Source organism: Pan troglodytes, chromosome 19 (genome assembly GCF_028858775.2).
Source record: "Pan troglodytes isolate AG18354 chromosome 19, NHGRI_mPanTro3-v2.0_pri, whole genome shotgun sequence".
In the NCBI taxonomy this organism is placed as follows: domain Eukaryota; kingdom Metazoa; phylum Chordata; class Mammalia; order Primates; family Hominidae; genus Pan; species Pan troglodytes.
The window spans coordinates 87529073-87544733 of NC_072417.2; the positions used below are offsets into that span (position 1 = coordinate 87529073).

At 53.0% G+C, this 15661-nt stretch overlaps 1 protein-coding gene across 1 annotated transcript; it reads right to left on the reverse strand.

Moving 5' to 3' along the window:
* Positions 1-5715: 5715 nt before the first annotated feature.
* CD300C (CD300c molecule) lies at positions 5716-10873 on the reverse strand. Its single transcript, XM_003953178.6, is given in 4 exon segments — positions 5716-6379; positions 7504-7630; positions 9250-9588; positions 10424-10873. Coding segments are annotated over 4 exon segments (675 nt in total). The 5' UTR covers positions 10485-10873; the 3' UTR covers positions 5716-6231.
* Between the last annotated feature and the right edge of the window lie 4788 nt (positions 10874-15661).

The window sequence follows — 15661 nt, forward strand, 5'->3', positions numbered from 1 at the left end:
GGTTGCAGTGAGCCGAGATTGCACCACTGCACTCTAGCCTGGGCAATAAGAGCAAAACTCTGTCTCAAAAAAAAAAAAAAAAAAAAAAGCCACAAAATAAGAATAAAAACATAAAATATCCAGAATTACACTTAACAAATATATGAGCAAATATCAAGGAGAAAATAATAGAATGTTATTAAAAGACATTATAAAAGCTCATAAATAATTAGAATTACATACCATGTTCATAGACAGAGAAATTATTATAAAGATAAATTTCATACATTTACATTTAAAGTCTCAACATAATTTTTTTTTCTTTTTTAGTACGTTGACTGGTTAATTCTAAAATTTCTGCAGAAGAGGAAATGGCCAATATTTGCAAAGACATTCCCAATATCAAAGAACAATGTATAGTGACATGACTTACCAGATAACAAGACATTTAAATACAGCTATAGTAATAAAAACCATGTTGTCTTGGTTCCAAAATAAGCAATTAGGCAAATTCAACATAATAGAGTGGTTAGAAAAAGGTCCAAGCAGACATAGAAATAAATACCTGCCAGGGGTTGCATTGCAGATTGCTGGGAAAATGTGGATAATGCTTATCCAAATGGAAGACAGAAAAATGGATTATTATCTCAGCCTAGAAACAAAATCATTTAGAAATGGGTCAAGGACTTACCTGTGAAAGGGAATATTTAAAAATTTTTAGAAGAAAATATAGGATAATTTTTGTTTTAATTTGGGAGTATCCATAATTGGTTAAGCAAGATGAAAGCATAAACCACTAAGGAAAATGAATAATTTGTACATTAAAGTGAAAATCCTGTTTCTCAAAAGATATCATAAAGCCAATAAACCAGGAAAGGATATGTGGAGCACCGGTAACTAACAAAAGACTTGCAAAGAACTTCTACCAATCAGATCATGAGGTCAGGAGATCGAGACCATCCTGGCTAACACGGTGAAACCCTGTCTCTACTAAAAATACAAAAAATTAGCAGGACGTGGTGGTGGGCGCCTATAATCCCAGCTACTCGGGAGGCTGAGGCAGGAGAATGGCATGAACCCAGGAGGCGGAGCTTGCAGTGAGCCGAGATCACGCCACTGCACTCCAGCCTGGGCAACAGAGCGAGACTCTGTCTCAAAAAAAAAAAAAAAGAACACAGACAAACAACAGAAAGTAGATGAAGATTAGAAGAGGCATTTCTCAAAAGAGAAAATTCAGGTAACCAAAAAACACATGAGCATGAGTTTAACATTAGTAAGCAGAGAAATTCAAATTAAAACAATGAGATACCATTTCATACCCATTAACTTGAACAAATTTAGAAAGTCTGATAAGATTCAAGCAGGAGCACTGCTGATAAGGAGCAAAAATTGGTGCAGTTACTTTGGAAAATAATTTGCACTTGCCTAGTAGAGCTGATTACACACATGCAGCAAAACCTAGCAATTATTCCCTTAGAACTCTACTCTAGGAGACACTTTTGGACAGACAAAATTAGGATATATGTTCATAATAACGTTATAAGTAATGGCAACAAAAAAAGAAGAGGAGAAGGAAGAAAAGGAGGAGGAGGAAGAGAAAAAAGAAGAGGAGGACCAAGAGGTAGGAAGAGCAGGAGGAAGAGATAAAAGAAGAGGAGGACCAAGAGGTAGGAAGAGCAGGAGGAAGAGGAGGAAAAAAAGAGGGAGGAAAAGAAAAAAGAAGAAAAGGAGGAGGAGGAGGAGAAGTAGGCAGGAAGAGTAGGCAGAAAAGAGTAGGAAGAGGAGAAAGAGGAGGGACAAGAGGAGGAGGAAGAGGAAGGAGAAGACGAGAGAGAAAAGATAGAGAAAGAGAAGGAGGAAAATAAGAAGAGCACAAAAAAGAGAAAGAAAAGAAACAACCTAAACGGCTGTTTAAGGAAGAGGGATGTGCGAGTTATGCTATGCTCATACAACAGAATGTAGACCAGTACAAAGAAGTGACACATCAGTGCGTCAACACATCAACATGGATGAATCTCAAAAATAAAGTGTTGAATGGTCCAGGCACTGTGGCTCACACCTGTAATCCCAGCACTTTCGGAGGCTGAGGCGGGTGGATCACGAGGTCAGGAGATGGTAAAACCCCTCTCTACTAAAAATACAAAAATTTAGCCGGGCATGGTGGCACACGCCTGTAGTCCCAGCTACTCAGGAGGCAGAGGCGGGAGAATCGCTTGAACCTGGGAGGCAGAGGTTGCAGTGAGCCGAGATTGCACCGCTGCACTCCAGCCTGGGTGAAAGAGTGAGACTCCATCTCAAAAAAAAAAAAAGTGTTGAAAGATAAAGTCCGATTGCTTAGAAATAAAAATGCCTAATACTATTCACAGAAAGTTCAAAAATAAACAAAGCTAAACAACATACCCTTTGGAAATCCATATGCATGTATGTGGCAAATCCCTTAAAACAAGATGATGATGGACATAACCATCGGAATGTGAGCCTGGTGCTGTGGTGCGTGCCTGTAGTCCCAGCTGCTCCAGAGGCTGAGACAGGACCATGGCTTGAGCCCAGGAGTTCAAATCCAGCCTGGGTAACATAGTAAGACCCATCTCTATAAAAAAAGATACAATAAAATAAAATGTAGGATGTGGTTTTCTGAGAGAAGGATAGAAAAGAAATTGCATAAGATCAGCAAGCGGTTTGGGGCTTCATGAGTATGAATGATGTTCTATTACTTAAACTGGATGGTGGGCACACACAGGTTAAAGAGTATTCTTGGTGTAAAGTGCATGTATTCTTTTGTGTGTCTGATACATCACAAGAAAAAAGCCTCCAAATCTTCTGATAGAAACATGGGTTTGTTGGTCAGAAGGCCATTCCCATATGTAAGAGGGAGTATGTTGCTTGGCGCGGTATCGATGGGCATCAGAGTTACGGTTTCTCACAATCCAGCTGACTCTGCCTCCCCACCGAGCTTCTCTGAGCCCTGTTCACCCACAGGACAGCCTCCAGCTTGTTTAGGAGCAGGGGCAACTCCAGGAGGATCAGGAGCAGGATGTGGAGACTGCTGAGGAGGGACCTGTGGGGACACGGTGACAGGCAGTGAGTTACCTCCCCAGGGGAGGCCCTGGTGCCCTCCACCTTGCCCCTATCTCCAGTGCCAAGGTACTGTGGGCACAAAAATCAAGAACTAACCTGGACATAGCAGCCAGACACATAAGACCAATGGCCTCTAATTATCACCCTAAGAATTGCCTTGAGATTCAGGGCTGTGGGCTGAGGCAGGGCAGGGCCATAGCAGCAATGTGAGGGGACACCCAGGGACCTGGTAGGACCTGAATCCACAAGAATCTCTACCAAAGCCCTTTGTGTGCAGGAGCAGACTCTTCAGAGGTGCAGGAATCAATAACCTGGATATCTGTCGAATGCCTGCTCCTCTCCAGATGGCATTTCCCACAAAGGCAGGAGCCCTGTCTAGTCCTCTTCGCAGATAAACTGGCACCTGCCCTGTGGCTGCAAACATCTATCTGTAAAATTCATGGTTGTTGAGCGGCGGCTGCTAGTGTCTGTCCTGGGTCCACTGTGATGGCCAGGTGCCTCCCAGGGAACAGACATGGCGGACAGGCCTTCCCAGGAGGCGGGAACCCAGGTCTGTCCACACTCAGAATGGCTGGTTCTCCTGACATGATGGGCTCAGGGTGTCTTTACCCTGGAAAGGGCAAGGAGGCTAGTCAGATACAGGATTTGCCTCCTGTCTGTCCCGGAGGGCATCACCCCTTCTCCACCTTCTCATGCCTTAAGCATATTCCTTGACTCTCCCAAGCCTCTTACAGATTTCCGTTCCTTTCTTCCTATCATGCCCAATAGCACCAGAGGCCGAGCGGAGAGTGACAGGGGAATCTTGGTGGACCTGGCACCATGAAGGGGTCACTGCACCCTTGTCCTGCCCAGCCCTCCCTTCATTTACACTCTCAGGGACAGTGTGCACTGCAGTCATTGGTGCTGATGCCCCCGAATCACATCATGGGACTGTCGCCAGCCCAGTGCAATCCCGGGCCTTCCCATCTGCCCAGTGTTCAGGTCTGACCTTGACCCAGCTTGGCAGTAGCCGGCCCTGCCACGGGGACCTGACCTGGTCTCCCCTTCTGCTCTTACTCATCCCTTTCATTCTCCCCACAATCAACAATGTGACCCCTGACACACACACACGGCCCTGGGGAGGCACTGCTGAACTCCCAATGGCTCCTGCTGTCACAGGATGGCACCCACCTGACCTGGCCTCTGCACACAGGTCCTGGCAGCCCCTATCACCCGGCAAGTGGCTCCAACCTCCTGGCTCCAGGTTCACCTCGGTGCTGCCACCCTCCCCACTCGGGTCTTTGTCCAGACCCTCAACCTCCCACTCCTCTGCCTGCCTCCAGCTGACAGGTTTGCCTGCGTGTTCCTTGACCTTCCTGGGTTATGGTGGCTTCCTTTTTAGGGGTCCTCATGACCCATTTCACATTTCCCTCTTGTCTTTATCACTGTTTTGTTGGTGGGTTTCATCTGGACTGGTAGCTCATGGAGAACCAGGGCAGTATCTTGTCCTGATCGCAGCTGTGACTTGCTGTCATCCTAGGGTCTGCCAAGGGCAAGTCAACAAATTGCTTGTTGAATGAATGAATGCATGACTCTCTCGAGTCTTACCTGCCTTCAGAAAACTTAATTGTCTGATGCTGGTGTGCCATATCCAGCTCAGGCTGGGGAGGAGACAGAGAATGCTATCTGCAGGCCCTGGAGCCATTGGATCCAGAGAGGGATCTGCTTCCTGTGTTTTCCAGATCCAAGTCTAAGATGCCCCCCTGGCAGGACACATGCACCTGCTGCTCTCTCTGCCTCAGGGCTCCTCGTACAGGGATCCTGGCGCTCACCCCCTCCTTTCTCCTGATCCCTGCTTGCTCAGCGCCTATTAGAGGGGCTTCATCACAGACCCCTCCACTCCTGCAAAGCAGTCACCCCACTTCTCTTATTTTACTCCGTGGCTCTTTTCACCTCTGTCTTTTACATTACCTCTGGAACATATTCATGTATTTTTGCATTTGTTTATCGTTTCTATCCCCCACCTGGAATATGGGCTCAATGTAAACAGAGCTCCTTGCCTGGGTGTTCACGGCTGGACTCCAATGCCAGGTCAGTGTCTGATACACCAAAAGCTCCCATAAGCATCTGCCGAATGGAAAAAAGGGTAAGAACCCCCCAGGCGAGGCCCTCCTTGACCAGGAGGACTCATGGGAATCTTCTGCCTCACAGGGGTCTTGGGTGTTGGCCAGGTCATCATGGCGACCCTGGAACTGAAATGGTGGGCAAATGATAACATCTTCTTTCGTCTGTATAGACAGACATGGTCTATACTACTGAGCAAAAGACTCACTTAACTACCACATCAAGGAGTCATAGCCCTCAATCCATTTCCAAATTTGCACCAGTTAAAACCCACAGCCCTGGAATGAAGGAGAGGTCAGGTCCCCTTGAAGAAGGAGGAAGGGTAGGCCTGGCTATGCTACCACAGTTCACACTGAGAATCTTCTACCAGCTCTCCCAGAGGGACCTAAAGACACTGGCCAGTATGTGTCTACCTGAAGGAGGGAATAGTCAGGCTTTGGGGGAAATCCTGGATCCTTTTCTGCAGTGACCCCCATTCTGAGAGGCCTAACATGGGGCTTGGTCCACTATCCTCAGCAAAGGCCTGTGGAAATCAGGGAACAATGGATTTCTCACTCAGGTCTGACTGAGTGGGCCTGATACATCCCAAACCTACACATTGTCATTTATTAAAGTTTGAAAGCATCATTGAATCGACACATTCAGCAAATGGAAGCAGCCGCATATTCTACACTCCTGGACCCAGGGAGTGTGGGCCATTATGGTGGCAAAGGTGCAGGGGAGTCCTAGACCTGCTTCTCCCTGTGAAAACGGTGGAGGAAGCAGTGCCAGGCTCCTGGAGAAACGGAAGGGTGCAGGGAGGGCATCCGGGCACTCAGAGGTATTGCTGACAGCCCGAGGCTTAGCTGGCCGGGGCGTGCACATGAGACGTGGACTCACAGCTCAGGGCGTCCATGTCCATCAGGTTCACGTGTGACACATGAGGATCGGGCACAGGGAAAAGGCTGAAGGAGGCTCACAAAGGATTCCAGGAGATGTGGAGAGAGCAGCCCGGGAGGGAGTGGTCAGGAGGTCATTCCAGTCCCCCAGAGGGGCTCTGTTGCAGCACAGGGCCTTGATGGACAGCAGATGCTACTGGTTCTCACCCTCGGGCCAATTCTGCCTGCTTCTAGAGCTTCTCTGAGGTCTGTTCACCCAGAGGACGGCACCCAGCATGCTCAGGAGCAGGGGCAGCTCCAAGAGGACCAGGAGCAGGAAGCGGACATTGCTGAACAGGGAGCTGTGGGGACACGGTGACGGGCAGTGAGTCACCTCCCCAGGGGAGGCCCAGGTGCCCTTCACCATCCCCTGACCCTTGTGTCCCAATCCTGTGACCACAGCCAACCACATAAGCACCCCCCTGGACAGTCCATCCCGTCTCAGCATCACGGCCCCTAACCCTCAGCCTCGGATTTACCCTTGACCTGAGGACTGTGACACAGGAAGGGCAGGACCATGAGAGGACGTGAGGTCGTGCCAGGGATCCAGGCAGGGTCTGTGTCCAGGACGCAGCTGTCTACCTCTGTGCTCCCCATGGAGGGTTACCCAGCTGGGGTCCCGGAATTCACAAAGGGTTATTTGTTTGGTGTCAACTCTCCTGTACACAGCATTTCCAGGAGGGCAGGGACCATTTGTTTCATTCACAGTGAGTACCTGCTGCCTACCCGGAGTCTCCAATAATCTGCCCTACAACTTCAGTGGTTGTTGAAGGAATTAATGAATGGACAGCTCAGCTCTCAGTTCCTCGGAGGACTGGGCTTATCAAACAGGATGAAACTCTGGCCAGGGCTGCGAGGGAGGCAGGGGAGAGGACCGGGGCCACCGGACCCCAGAGCATCTGCCCCCTTCCCTGGCCTGGCCAGGTCCCAAGGCTCCTCGCAGGACATTTGCCTCGCTCCTCCCTCCACCTGGACCCTTCTTCCTCCAGACCCCAGAGTGCCCAGCCCCCAACCCTTGAGGTCTCTGTGCTCATGTCCTCTAATTCTGAAACCCTCTTCTGATCATCGTCAGTGAAATAGCAACTCCAACACCTGCACACGCTCTCCCCAAACCCAAGAGACAAACATCTCATCCCAGCATTCATTACCCTTTGCTGTATTTGTACATCAGCCTCTGTGCTGACTTGCTCAATGCGTGAATCCACGCAGTAGAACTCAACTTCCACCAGGGCAGGACAGTGGCTGTGTGGTTACTTGCTGTGACCCAATCCCAAAAGGAGTGCCTGACACTTAATAGAACCTTCACGTTTGGTGTGGGAGGTGCGAACAAAGAAGGGACTGGAAGAAGGGACATCCGAGTCCCCTAAACATCACACGCAGTGGGGAGGCCGCCAGCGTGGCCCAGTCCTATGTGCAGGCACCTTACCCAGGGTGTGGGCTGGGTTCAGGGCTGTCCTTTCTGGTCACGCTGGGCCAGGTGTGCACGGGCAGCTTCGTGGGAGGACCTGAGGTGCCCATGGAGCTCTGGGGGCTGGAGGCTGTGGTTGTCCCAGCTGTGGGTGAAACACAGGTCAACCTTGATGACATCACATGGGTCTCCCACTTACTCTCACCTGTTCTGCTCCAATTTTCACAGACAAGGTCACCAATGATGTGCTGGACAGATGCCCTGCATCCATCATGCCCCACGGCCACACCCAGGCCTGACCAGGGTCCTGGGCCTCTCCTTGTCCCATCCCTAGGTACTGCAGAGCCAGGACACCATTTCAGATGTGAGAGCTGCCCTGCTCACCGGTGGCAAAGGCACGGGTCTCCAGGTTTCACCCCAGCCAGGGAGGGACAGGGTGACCTGGGGGAATGGGGTGATGTTTACTCTGCGAAGGGTGACCCAGAGTGACTGCGAAGCCAGGGCCCTGGGCACAGCAGTGGCTGGAGAGAGGCTGGAAGTGAGGACAGGAAGTCAGTGGGGTCCTCCCTGAACGATGGGACCCGAGTCCACTCAGCCCCAAATGGCAGCCATGCCGCGGCCCCACAAGGCCATTGGGCCATCCTCTCAGCGGGAGGGAATGCCCAGGAAGAAAGATCTAGGGAGGGGATGCCCGGTGAAGCCTGGGCGGCGGCCCGTGGTGAATACAGCTGGATAAGGGCCCTTTCCTCCTCTCCCTGGCGCCCTCAGGTGGGATCTTAGTTCCTCACTCCTAGATAGGAAGGCACAAAGGGCGCAGGAGGGACACGTCGCCCCCGGGGAAATGGAGAACAAGAACATGCTCCGAGGAACCTGGGACATTGTCAGAAGAAAACGATGGAAAAGCAACCACACTGAGGCCACTGGGTTTGTGTCTTGTGAGACAGGAGGGGGCCTTTGAGGGAAGAATGATCTTCGGCACGGGAAAGGGCCCTCAGGTCCATGCCAGTCTCAGCTCACTTCCATCCACAGGTCCCTTTGCCTGAGGGGGCAATTTCTGGGGTTCCCTCCTGTGGTAAAACGTGCCAGAGAATAAGGGGGACACACAGGTCAGCCTCAGGGGCAGGATGTGGTTCCCAGGAGCATGAGAACCCCACCCAGGGCTCTGGGGCTCCTTCCTGTGTCCTCCAGTGGCTGCTGCAGGAGCTCCCAGGACAGGGCTGTGAGGCTGCGGCCTCAGGACCCTCCAGACAGGGCAGCATCCATGCAGGCCCCAGGGCAGGGGCAGCCTTGAGTGAGAGGAGCCAATGATGAGGGGATCCAATTCCCCGTGGGGAAGAGCGAATTAGACCCAGGCGGGACAGTGGGCACCCTTCAGTATGGATCCGGCCCTTGTCAATACAGGGAGGTAGCAAGGACCCCAGAGTCAGGGGTGGCCTCACAGACCCCACCCAGGAAAGTTTCAGGCCTGAGGCCGTGAGGGAGGGCCCACAGCGGGGGTCTCCAGCCACAGGGCCAGGGTGCTTTTGTGGGTGCCCACCCTCCCAACACACACATGCAGGTGCACACACAGACAAACCACACCACACTCCTATGCAGGCACCCATACACAAAGACGCACTCACACTCATCCACACACAGCGGCACACAGTGTCCTGAGTCACCAACCCCCAGGCTCACACCCTCCTGTTCCACTTCTTTCTTCAGGGACAGAATGACCAGCCCTAGGCTCAGGCAGGCCTGGTGCTGAGAAAAGGAGGGGCTCACCCGGGAACACGGACACTTCAACCTCGACAACAGGATCATGAAAGTCTCGGAGCCACGGTGTATCCACCCCACACCAGTAGGTGCCTGCATCCTCCTCTGTGAGATTCTCCAGGGTCACTGTGAAGCTGAGGTTTGCAGGACTGTCCCTGATGGACACTCAGCCATTCCTTTTCCCTGCTGACCCTTTGGTCTCCACAATCTTGTCACATAGGAAAATCTGTGGTGGTCTGCACCAGAATTTGTTGAGGGTCCTGTGTTCCTTCTCATAGTGACACTGCACACTCAGGGATCCCCCCACGGGGCCCGCCACGGTCCTGGGGTGGCTCAGAGGAAAATAGCCTGAAAAATACAAGCCAAAATCCTGTCTCCTTACCAGAGGGGCCTGGTCAGGGGTGCCGCAGTGTCAGCCCCTCATGGACCCTGGGCGTGTGGAGAAGGCAATGGCAGGCAGGCAGCCTTTGTCCACCAAGGAACAGGGACTGAGGGTGGGAGGCTCCCTCTGTGCAGAGGTGGGAAGGGCATGGGAAGTTTCCATGGAGACTGGAAAGGCAAGGCTAGGGAAACACTGGGTGTGTGCGGGCCTGTGTGTGCATGTGAGTGTGATTGTGTGTGCATGTGAGTGTGACTCTGTGTGTGTGACTGTGTGAGTGTGACTGTGTGTGTGTGACTGTGTGAGTGTGACTGTGTGACTGTGTGTGCATGTGTGACTGTGCATGTGAGTGTGGCTGTGTGTGCATGTGTGACTGTGTGTGCATGTGAGTGTGACTGTGTGCATGTGTGTGTGAGACTGTGTGAGTGTGACTGTGTGTGAGTGTGACTGTGCATGTGTGTGAGACTGTGTGAGTGTGACCGTGTGTGCATGTGAGTGTGACTGTGTGTGTGATCGTCCCAGATAAAATTTGTGATTGGATAACTTTGGCAATGACAGTCACAGCATCACCTCCCACCAGGGCTTCCTGTCTCGGGCACAGAGGAATAGGCCTCCCCCGTGCTGTGCCCTGCCGCCTGCTGTCCCCTGGTGAGGCGGCTACTGACCGCTCCTGGGTGCTCCTTTGCCCTCCTCCCCTCTCCCTGCCCCTGCTCCCCTCTATGACCGCTACTCCAGCGCCTGCACCCCTCCCTGCCCTCTCCCACTCAGGACAGAGCTCCCCGAGTCCAGGGTCGGCCCACTCACCTGGGACAAGCAGGAGGAGCAGAACTGAAGACCGCCACGAGGCCCAGGCCCTGGCAGTCATTCCTGTAACACGAATGTCACCTGCCACTGTGCAAGACCCCAGGAGGGGACAAAATGTAGTCTCCTCCCAGCAGATCTGAGCTTCGCTTCTGCTTTTCTTCTGCCCTCTGCTTCCTTGTCCAGCCCTGTCTCAGGTCTGAGGCTGGAGAGGGTCAGGGTACAGGAAGCTCAGGGAGAGAGCCGCCTGGGCTGAGGCCGGTGCTGACAGCTCTGGGATGGTGCTAGTGGCTCCTCTCAACCCCGACGTCTGGCAAAGTCCAGTGTCCCTTGGGTGGCGATGCAGCCACTTCCCCACAGCCCACAGCTTCTGGCTTCAGTGTGTTACTCACACTGCAGAAGGCAGAGCCAAGCTGGGCCATTTCCTACCACATGGGCTGCTCCACCCTCTGTGACATGTCACTTCCTGGTCAGGATGGACAATCTTGTGGTTGGAGGCTAAATCTGCCACCTTCTTTAGCCTTGGAGGTGACCAGAGAGAGGTTGTGTCCCTTAATCTTCAGCTAGGTCCCCGCAGAGACCTCTGCCCCTAAGACCCCCAGCTCTTCTTCTGGCCTCAGAACTTAGCGCTATGAACCCAGACACCATCTGCATGTCCCTTTTTGGTGCTGAGTCCCCAACCAGGTTAAAATCCCACAGGCTTGGGGAGTTTTCTTCTTGTGCCCCTGCCCCCAGACCTACACACACAGCGGCATCACCCACCCGAGACCCTCCTTTTCCATCTTGTCTTCTTGCCAAAATCCATGCCCCAGTGGGAATCAGGGCAGAGAACTGAGAAGAGAGAGAGAGTTCAGACATGTGAAGATGCTGAAGTGGGACTTTGTGGAGGATGTGAGGCTGCGACTGAGCCAGCACACACCCCAGGGCACACGGAGCGGGGTTTGGTGACTGAGAGGACAGTTTGTCATGAGCAGCGGCTGCTGGTGTCTATCCTGGGTCCACTGTGATGGCCAGGGGCCTCCGCAGGGAGCAGACATGGCAGACAGGCCTTCCCAGGAGGTGGGAACCCAGGTCTATCCACACTCGGCATGGCTGGTTCTCCTGACGTGATGGGCTCAGGGTGTCTTTACCCTGGAAAGGGCAAGGAGGCTAGTCAGACACAGGATTTGCCTCCTGTCTGTCCTGGAGGGCATCACCCCTTCTCCACCTTCTCATGCCTTAAGCATATTCCTTGACTCTCCCAACCCTCCTACAGATTTCTGTTCCTTTCTTCCTATCAGAGTCAATAGCACCAGTATGTGCACACAGCCATGAGGTTGAGTGGAGAGTGATGGGAGTCTGGGCAAACCTGGCACCATGAAGGGGTCTCTGCACCCTCGACCTGTCCTGTCCTCCCTCCATTTACACTCTCAGGGACACAGCATGCACTGGGGTCATTGGTGTTGATGCCCCCAGACTCACATCATGGGACTGTCTCTAGCCCAGTGCAGTCCCAGGGCCTCCAATTAGCCCAGTGCTCAGGTCTGGCCTGGGCCTGGCTTTGAAGTATCCCGGCTCTGCCATAGGCTGACCTGGTCTCCCCTTCTGCTCATACCCACCCCTTTCATTCTCCACAGAATCAGCAATGTGATCCCTGACACACACACGTGGCCCTGGGGAGGTGCTGCTGAACTCCCAATGGCTCCTGCTGTCACAGGATGGCACCCAGCTGACCTGGCCTGTGCACACAGGTCCTGGCAGGCCCCAGCACCTGGTAGGTGTCTCCAGCCTCCTGGATCCAGGTTCACACTGGTGCTGCCACCCTCCTCACTTGGGCCTTTGTCCAGACCCTCAACCTTCCACTCCTCTGCCTGGCTCCAGCCGACAGGGTTGCCTGCGTGTTCCTTGACCTTCCCGGGTTATGGTGGCTCCCTTTTTAGGGGTCCTCATGACCCATTTCACACTTCCCTCTTGTCTTCCTCAGTCTTTCTGTTGGTGAGTCAATGTCTGCTCCCATCTAGGCTGGCCGCCCCTTGAGAGCAGGTGCAGCCTCTTGTCTCATTCACAGCTGTGTCCGCTGTCATTCCAGGGTCTGCCAAGTGCAGTTTAACAAACTGGCTGTTGAAATGAAGAATGGGTGAATGGATGCATGACATCCTGATGTCCCACTGCCTCAGAGGACTTAGTCATCCAAAGTTGGTGCACCATTTCCTGCCCAGGCTGGGGAGGAGACAGGAAATGCTGTCTGGAGGCCCTGAAGCCACCTGACCCAGGGAGGCATCTGCCCCTGGCAGGACATGTGCAACTGCTCCTCTCTCTGCCTCAGAGCTCCTCCTCCAGGGATCCTGGCGCTCACCACCCCCACTTTCTCCTGATCCCTGCTTGCTCAGCGCCTATTAGAGGGGCTTCACCACAGTCCCCCTCAGCTCCTGCACAGCAGTCACCCCACTTCTCTTATTTCATTCCGTGACTCTTTTCATCTCTGACTTTTATATTTCTTCTGGAATTTATGCATGTATTTTTGCATCTGTTTATCATTTCTATCCCCCCCCCCCGGAATATGAGCTCAATGAAAACAGAGCTCCTTGCCTGGGTGTTCACGGCTGGACTCTGATGCCAGGTCAGTGTCTGATACACCAGAAGCTCCCATAAGTATCTGCTGAATGTAAAAATAGGTGAGGACCCCCAGGCGTGGCCCTCCTTGACCTGGTGGACTCATGGGAATCATCTGCCTCACAGGGGTCTTGGGTATGGCATCCCTGGAACCGAAACGATGGTCAGCTGATAACGTCTTCCTTTGTCTGTATAAGCAGACATGGTCTGCACTAGTGAGCAAAAGACTCAGTTAACTACCACATTAAGAAGTCACGGCCCTCAACCAATTTCCATACTTGAGTCAGTTAAAAGCCACAGCCCTGGAATGAAGGGGAGGTCAGGTCCCCTTGAGGAAGGAGGAAGGAAAGGCCTGGCTACCATGCCACAATTCACACTGATAATCTTCTACCAGCCCTCCCGGAGGGACCAGAAGACACTGGCCAGGATGTGTCTACATAAGGAACGGAATTGTCAGGTTTTGGGGGGAATCCTGGATCCTCTTCTGCAGGGACCCCAGTCTTGAGAGGCCCAGCCTGGGACTTGGTCCACTATTCTGAGCAAAGGCCTGTGGAGATGAGGGAACAATGGAGTTTTCACCCAGGTCTGACTTAGTGGGCATGATAGGTCCAGAATCTATGTATTGTCATTTCTTAAAGTTCGAAAGCATCATTGAATTGACACACTCAGCAAATCGAAGCAGCCACATGTTCTGCACTCCTGGACCCGGGGAGTGTGGGCCATTATGGTGGCAAAGGTGCAGGGGAGTCCTGGACCTGCTCCTCCCTGTGAAAACGGTGAAGGAAGCAATGCCAAGCTCCTGGAGAAATGGAAAGGTGCAGAGAGGGCATCAGGCACTTAGAGTTGTTGGTGACAGCTCGAGGTTCAGCTGGCCGGGGCGTGCACATGAGACATGGAGTCACAGCTCAGGGCGTCTGCGTTCATCAGGTTCACGTGTGATTCATGGATCAGGCACAGGGAAAAGGCTGAAGGAGGCTCACAGAGAATTCCAGGAGATGTGGAGAGAGCAGCCCGGGAGGGAGTGGTCAGGAGGTCATTCCAGTCCCGCAGAGGGGTTCTGTCACAGTGCAGGGCCTTGATGGACAGTAGATGCTACTGGTTCTCACCCTCTGGCCAACTCTGCCTGCTTCTAGAGCTTCTCTGAGGTCCGTTCACCCAGACGACGGCACTCAGCATGCTCAGGAGCAGGGGCAGCTCCAGGACCAGGAGCAGGATGTAGGGGCTGCTGAACAGGGAGCTGTGGGGACACGGTGATGGGCAGTGAGTCATCTCCCCAGGGGAAGCCCAGGTGCCCTCCACCTTCTGCCTGTCTGTGAACCCAGGTCCTATGGCCGCACAAATCCCTATAAGGACAAACTCTGTATATGACAACTCCTCTAAAGAGACCATAAGACCCTGACCTTCAGCCTGAGAGTCACTGGAGTCTCAGGACTGCCTATAAGGAAGCACATGGCCGTGAAAATGGTGCATGAGGACAGGGAGGGATCCAGGTGAGAACCACACCCACAAGATCTCTACATCCCGGGGTTATTCACTGGCGCATGGAATCAGTCATGTAGTTTGATGTCTGTATGGCCATCATTTCCCAAGAAGGTGAGGACTATTCATGTTATTCACAAGTAACTGGTACCTGCCCTCTGGTTGCAAACATCAGCCTGTAAAATTCATGGTTGTTGAAGGAATGAATGAATGGCCCAGCTCAGCTCTCAGCTCCTCAGAGGACTGGGCTCATCAAACAGGATGAGACTCGGGCCAGGGCTGCAAGGGAGGCAGGGGAGAGGGCCGGGGTCACCAGGCACTAAAACATCTGCCCCCTGCCCTGGCCTGGCCAGGTCCCAGGACTCCCTTGCAGGACATTTGCCTCGCTCCTCCCTCCGCCTGGACCCCTCTTCCCCCAGACCCCAGAGTGCCCTGCTCCCAAACCCTGCAGGTCTCCACGCTCATGTCCTCTAATCCACAAACCCTCTTCTGATCATTGTCAGTGAAATAGCGATTCCAACACCCATACACATGCTCCCCAAACCCAAGGCACAAATATCTCTTCCCAGCAGTCATCAAACTTTGCTGTATTTGTCTGTCAGCCACTGTGCTGACCTGTTCACTGTGTGAAGCCACCTGGTAGAACCCAAACTCCACCAGAGCAGGACTGTGGCTGGGTGGTTCCCTGCTGTGACCCTATCCTGACAGGAGCACCTGACACTTAGTAGGACCTTCACATTAGGTGTGGGAGGCGTGAGCAAAGAAAGGACCAGAAGAAGAGAGACACAACCATCCCATCTCTCCCCAGCCTACAGGAAAGGCTGCCCACGTGGCAGTCCTGGGGGCATGAACCTTACCCTGGGCGTGGGCTGGGATCAGGGCTGTCCTGTCTGGTAGAGCTGGGCCAGGTGCACGCTGGGAGGTAACGGGAGGACCCGAGGTGCCCGTGGAGCTCTGAGACTGGAGGCCGCGGTCAGGGCTGCAGGGGCATCACAGGTCAGTCTTGGTGACCTCGCCTGAGTCTCTCACTCATCATCACCTGTTCAGCTCTGATTTCCACAGACACGATCACTCAGTACATGCTGGACAGATTCCCTGAGTCCAACACGTTCCACGGCCACACGCAGGCCGGACCAGGGCCCTGGGCCCCTCCCTAGTCTTATCCCCATG